Here is a 6,516-nt window from a genome sequence, read left to right on the forward strand (position 1 = left end):
TTTGAAAAAAAGCAATTTCACTTTTTAAAAAGATAAAATACAGAATGCTAAAGACATTCATGCTTGTTGTGTCCTTGACTAGTGTAAGTGCTTCCTTTGGTAGAAGTAGAAATTAAAAGTGCAGATTTAGGGGCTGGGGATTTAGCTCAGTGGCATAAGCGCCTGCCTTGCAAGCAGGCAGTCATGAGTTCCATCTCTGGTACCGATAAAAACGAAAAGGAAAAAAAAAAAAAGTGCAGATTTACAGGGAAAAGCCTTCACTAAAAGTAAATGGAAATGGTAAGAGACTTTAGCTTGAGGAGTTGACATCTGATGAGCAGGACCAGACTGGCCCACCCATAAATGTGGGGGCTTTTTTTTAAAGCACTGGCTGAGGGGGGCCAAGGTCTTGTGACTAGCCCTTTTTTTTTTAATTGGTACCCGGGATTGAACTCACGACTGCCTACTTGCAAGTCAGGCACTTATGCCGCTGAGCTAAATCCCCAGCCCCTAGCCCTGGTTTTGTAGCTCAAGTTGAATCAGGCTTCAGGACTGGAGGGCAATTTGGTTCTCAAGGTAGGAATTCTGAGGCTTTGTGGAGCAATTCCAGTCCAGTGAGGTTCTCTGAAATCCAAGGTGACTGTAGGGTTAGAACAGTGGTGACTTCTGGTCCTAGTGTTCTCAGCCTTGAAGGCTGATGAGCTAGACTAGGGAGACTCAGGGCAAACAGGCACTCCCAAAAAACGACTCATATGCCTGGATGCAGAGTTAGGAAGGGTTTGCACAGAGCTTTACAAGATGAAGGCCAAGCTTTGTTCTACTTTTAGTTACTCATTGGACCTTTGCAGGCCTAAGTGAAGATTCACAGTTCTTAGCAGAAAACGCTTGTAAATTCCTGACTGCCTCAGGGGAAAGCACAAGCCATGACTGGGTGAGTAACAGGTGAAGGGCCCAAAAGTGTGCCTGTCCCACACTCATGGTGGTCTCTGGCTACAGCATGACTCTACATCCCTTGCAGACTTCTTCCAAATGTTTTCCTGGGCCACAGGGAAATGTTTCGAATTCTCCTCTTCTTTACAGTTAGAGATATCTGGATGAAAGTTTTTGAGGAACTGTGACATTCTGGAATATTCTTTCATAAAAGCAGTCTGTCTTTGTAACTGAAAGGAGTATTTCTTTATTCCTGGGTTTCATGGAAGGAGAAATTATGCAGCTCTTGGCTGGATATAGGCCTATTCCTGGGTTTGCCAAAAGGGGTTGGTTTGACCACTGGACCTGACTTCATGTTCCCATTCTGAGACCACTGGGATTGTAAAATTTTTGCTGCTGAGTCCACTTCTTGTAAATGGCTTCACATACTTAAGAATAAAGAGTTTCTCTCTGTTACTGTTGGCTTTGGGGTTCCCCTCTCACCGTCCAGCACAGTGGTCCTGCTTATATGGGAACAGTGTCAAGCTTTTACATTTTCTGTTCTACAGTTAGTGGAAAGTAAATAAGCAGCAATAAATCAGCTTTATTATGCATGTTTTCTGCCTTGGGTGGCACCTGGAATTTGCTGAATCTGCTGAATGCAACTTAAATTTTAAAAGGCTCCCGGGCCTCACCTTTTCTGCACCACACAAGCCAAATGGAAAACCAAATAATCAGCATAAGCAAAACTGCATGGGTCCTTTTTCTAGGTCTCTACTGACCAGAGACCCTGTTGCAAAATTCCAATACCTTTTCTCCTCCTTCCAGCTGTTAACTCTTCATGACCAAATTTAACTAACTTCTCTCCTCCTCTCAGATATTCAACAAAGGATTTTGCATATTACCTAGACCAGTGGTGGAGAACCTTTATGGTACAGGCTATTTGCTAATACTGACAACTCTAAAAGCTTTGCCGAACTCATATATTGTGGTACAAAACAATTTAGGTGAAAAAAAACACAAACAAAATCCACTCACATCCCTTAATTTTTCAAGTATTTCATCAAATACCCGTCTCTGTCTGTCTGTCTGTCTGTCTGTCTCCTCTCTGAGACAGGGTATTGCCATATAGTTCAGGCCTTGCAGTCACTATGTTGCCCAGGCTGGGCTTAAACCCATGGAAATCCTCCTGCTTCAGCCTCCTCAGTGCTGGGACAGGCATGTGCCACCATGCCTGACTTCAGTCTTAACAGAATTTGAGAAGTGACTTTAAAGTAATGCAGCTGATTTGCACGTGTACTCACACTAATGCCAACTAGTCACAGCTTCCCACTGACTTGTACATGGAGCTGAAAGCAGAAGAATGAATGCACATTCTAAGCACAGGGTCCATCTTTCCCAGTGATTTGTCCCATGCTGTTACTCTGCCTTAGAGCCTACAAATTCCTGTTAAGACTTTTAGGTAAGGTGCTTAATTATTAAAGAAAAAAAAATCGGTATCCTATCTTTCCAGGGATACTATAACTTGGTAATAATCTCAATTTAGATAAAGCAGCATGGTGTGCATAGTGAACAAAGTGTCAGTATGGAGCTCAGAGAGGTCACAGTTGAATCCCAGAGCCACGTTTATTAGCTGTGTGCTGTTGAATATTCGTCATGATCTCTCCTCTGCTTCATTTTTTCCCTCTGCAAAATGGGAAATGAAGGCAAGGGTTAAATAAGATGATAAATGGGAGGCCCAAGCTAAATGCTGGGCATACAACAAGTGTATGTTTCCCTTCCCTTTGCAAGTCAGAGTTTAGATTATGAACACAAAGTAACTCTACCAAGCGCTGCCTCTGACTGAGGGCACTGTTTTCCACGAAGAGAGTTCTTGGTGGCCCTCTGTTGTGACTGTTGATTGCACATATCTGGAAATGATGATAACCAGTTTGCTTTGAGCTCAATTTGGACCCAGTATAGCTCTATATAAGGCAGCCTCTATCCTTCAGTTTTCCCAATGCATCACAGCTTGGCTTGAATTTGGGCAGAGGAGCAAGTGTCAAAGGAAATGCACAAAGTCTGGGAGGAATTGTGGTTCAGCTAGCAATTACCAGGCTGGCCTGGCCCTGCTGGGGTCCTGTTCCTGAGCTTTTATGGGTACACTCTCATTGGAAGTACTTAAAGAACTTTATTATATGCCTCCTTTGCTCATATGTCAAATGATTCTAAGAGGCTAAGTGACTTTCCCAAGGTCACAGAGATAATAAATGGGCTTAGAATATTGTGAGCTTTTTGACCTGGAAGAAGCAGAGCAAACCAGACATAATGGTGTACACCTGTAATCCCAGCACTCAGGAGGCTGAGGCAAGAGAATCACCAAGAGTTCAAAGCCAGCCTGGGGTACATAGCAAGTTCAAGTCCAGTTTGAACTACGAGTCCAGTTTGAACAGCAAGACCCTGTCTCAAAAAACAAAAGAGGCAGGCAGAAGGATGTGCAGTGTTGGAAGATCAGTTTCCTGCCATGTCTGTCTGCCATAGTCTATTCCGGCTGCCCAAGGAAACAGTGTTGGCCTGCAGAAACCCTGTGTGCAGGTAGTGAGTAAATTTCATCTACTGTCAAAACAAAGCAGAGCAGGTAGTGAGATACGGCTAATAAAATACGCCTTGTGAGCTGGGGATGTGGCTCAGAGACAGAGCTTTCTTAGCTTTCAAGAGGCCCCAATTCATCCCCCACTACCACACATACAATGGCCTCATAATGAGTATATCTGCTCACAGATTTTAAAAGTTTGAAAAAACACTCACAGCATTATTTAACTTTTTGGGTTTTGTTTGTTTGCTTGATTGCTCTATTCTGATGATTCAGAAAGTATTTTAGGACAAATATGTCATGTGTTAATTCAACAAATATTTCTCTACCTACAATTTCTTGAGCACTATACTAGGTACTAGGGACACAAAAACTCTTGAACAAAAACTTTCGAGTGCCATCTGTTGTTATCAGATCACATAGTTAAAGAGTTTTTTGTGAAGACTTCTAAAAATAAAAGTCAGCTGCTTTTTTTTTAACTGAGGAAATACAGGGGCTGGGGATTTAGCTCAGTGGCATAAGTGCCTGCCTTGCAAGCAGGCAGTCGTGAGTTCAATTCCCGGTACTGATAAAAAGGAAAAAGACAAAAAAAAAAAAAAAAAAAAAAAAAAAAGAAAAGAAAGAAATACAAAGCCATGCTTGAACTTATTTGGTAACATTTTCTTTGTTTTTCACTTTAAAATCTTCCACTTTTCTCTTTGCTCCTTTGGTTTAAGGAAAGACCCTTTCCAGGAGGTGATTTGGGTTCCAAGACGCCATGCAGCCCCTCCTTTCTGATTCCTCCTCCTGTCCCAGTGAGGGCCACAGTCACAGGAGGGCTTCCCAGACTGTGGGTTTCAGTATAGCACTGACTGGGTAAAAAGCAGAGTAAAAATGCTACTAGGGTTAAAAATGAAACATGAAAAACCCCAGAATACCAGAATGCATTATTTCAACTCCCTGTCCTCCAAATTAAAACCGTAGTGAATGAAATTACAACCATTACTCAAGTGCAGTTATGCCAAGTATGTCAAATTGAAACACTAAAAGTAAATCATACATTTGGATATTACATTTCATATTTGACAATATGCCAGAAAAATTTTATTATGGTTAAGCATAATGTCAGGAGACAAACTCATACAAATTTTATACATAACTTTTTCCACTTATGTCAATTTGAACACATGGTGTGACTTTTAATATTCTCTTTTCTTTTTCTACATCTGATGCCAAGTGATCAAACTCATTCTTCCCCTGCGCCTCCCAGTTCTGGGGAGTGAACCAAGCACATTCACACTGAGCCACATTCCCAACTTTGTTTTTTATTTTGAGACAGGGTCTTAATCAGTTGTCCATGCTGGGCTAAAATCTGTGATCTTTCTGACTCAGCCTCACCAAATGCTGGGATTATAGGTGTGCACTACCACAGCTGGCTTCAATCACGATTATCCAGAATCTGCCCAGGGGAACTTCAGACTAAGAATGTCTAAGTTTTATTAGTGAGGAAAGGGTGCAGAAGAACTTCCAAATCTACAAAGGGGTGGCATGGATGCAAATCAAAGGTTCTGAAAAAAAAAATCATTGCTGATGAATTCCAGAAGACAACTGTGGCTATGGCACTTCTTGCCAGCACCCCTATTAGTTGAGGGGACAGCGGATGATAATAATGCAGACAGCATCGTAGGTGCCGCAAGGCCGATGACTGCACCCTAGCCCAGCACCCGGTTGCAGGAGCCGCGGCCACGCACTCAGGCGCACGCGCGGTAGCCACGGTGACGCTGCCACGACTCCTAACCGCTACCGGGATGGCGTCTGGCTTCAAGAAGCCCAACGTGGCCTCCAGCAGCCAAAAGAAAAAGGTGGGCCCTAAGCCTGAACTCACTGAAGAGCAGAAGCAGGAAGTGCGGGAAGCATTTGACCTCTTCGATGCTGACGGCAGTGGGACCATCGACGTGAAGGAGCTGAAAGTGGCCATGCGGGCCCTGGGCTTTGAGCCCAGGAAGGAGGAAATGAAGAAAATGATCGCGGAGGTGGACAAGGAGGGCACGGGCAAGATCAGCTTCAACGACTTCCTGGCTGTGATGACCCAGAAGATGGCTGAGAAGGACACCAAAGAAGAAATCATGAAAGCTTTCAGACTCTTCGATGACGACGAGACTGGGAAGATATCTTTCAAAAACCTCAAGCGCGTGGCCAACGAGCTGGGGGAGAACCTCACCGACGAGGAGCTGCAGGAGATGATCGACGAGGCGGACCGCGACGGCGACGGCGAGGTGAGCGAGGAGGAGTTCCTCCGGGTCATGAAGAAGACCAACCTGTACTGACGCCACCGCGGGCTGCCTGCTTCCCTGCCCCTGCGTGCGCCTCGACCCGACCGGGGCACAGCCACTGTCGGCCCCACCCCGTCCTCTCTTATTTATCTGTATTGATTTCCAAGCCTCAGATCAATTATAGAGCTTTAAAGATGCTTATAACAACCTGAATTCTGTTTTGTTTGTTTTGAATTCTCAAGAGCAGACCTAGAGGAACTTGTGGTTAAGGGACCCCAAAGCCAGAGCCCACTCACCCTCCACTGGTAGAGAAACATTAAACTGAATGCAGGGACAGCTTCTTGGGTCAAATAGAAATGCGGTTCCTTAGTTACTTCTTCGTTGGTGGCCTTAATTTTTTTTTTTTTTTTTTTTTTTTTTACTGGGTATTGAACTCACCCTGTGCCAATGAGCTATATCCCCGGCAATTTTTTAAATTTTTATTTATTGATTTACTTATTTTCGAGAAAATATATATAGAGAATATATATATATATATATATATATATATATAGAGAGAGAGAGAGAGAGAGAGAGAGAGAGAGATAATATTCAAAGCTTTATTCGTGAGGAAAAGGTGCAAAGAACTTCCAAATCTACAAAGGGGTGCCATGGATGCAAGTCAAAGGTTCCGAAAGAAAACCCATTGCTGATGAATTCTAGAACACAACCTGACTCGCAGCCATCCTCCCTCAGCGTCCCTAGTGCTTGGATTGCAGGATGGCGTCAGCGATCTTGCTTATGTATCATTCCTTAAATTCAAGC

At 43.6% G+C, this 6,516-nt stretch overlaps 1 protein-coding gene across 1 annotated transcript; it reads left to right on the plus strand.

The window, feature by feature from the left end:
* The first annotated feature begins 5,165 nt into the window (after positions 1 to 5,165).
* Positions 5,166 to 5,919, plus strand: Cetn1 (centrin 1). Its single transcript, XM_003474116.2, has one exon. It carries the CDS (start codon positions 5,248 to 5,250, stop codon positions 5,764 to 5,766), a length of 519 nt encoding a protein of 172 aa, XP_003474164.1. The 5' UTR covers positions 5,166 to 5,247; the 3' UTR covers positions 5,767 to 5,919.
* Positions 5,920 to 6,516: the final 597 nt, after the last annotated feature.

The sequence above is a fragment of the Cavia porcellus genome, unplaced genomic scaffold, assembly GCF_034190915.1.
Source record: "Cavia porcellus strain 051 isolate PalLab524CR breed Dunkin Hartley unplaced genomic scaffold, mCavPor4.1 scaffold_20, whole genome shotgun sequence".
Lineage (NCBI taxonomy): Eukaryota > Metazoa > Chordata > Mammalia > Rodentia > Caviidae > Cavia > Cavia porcellus.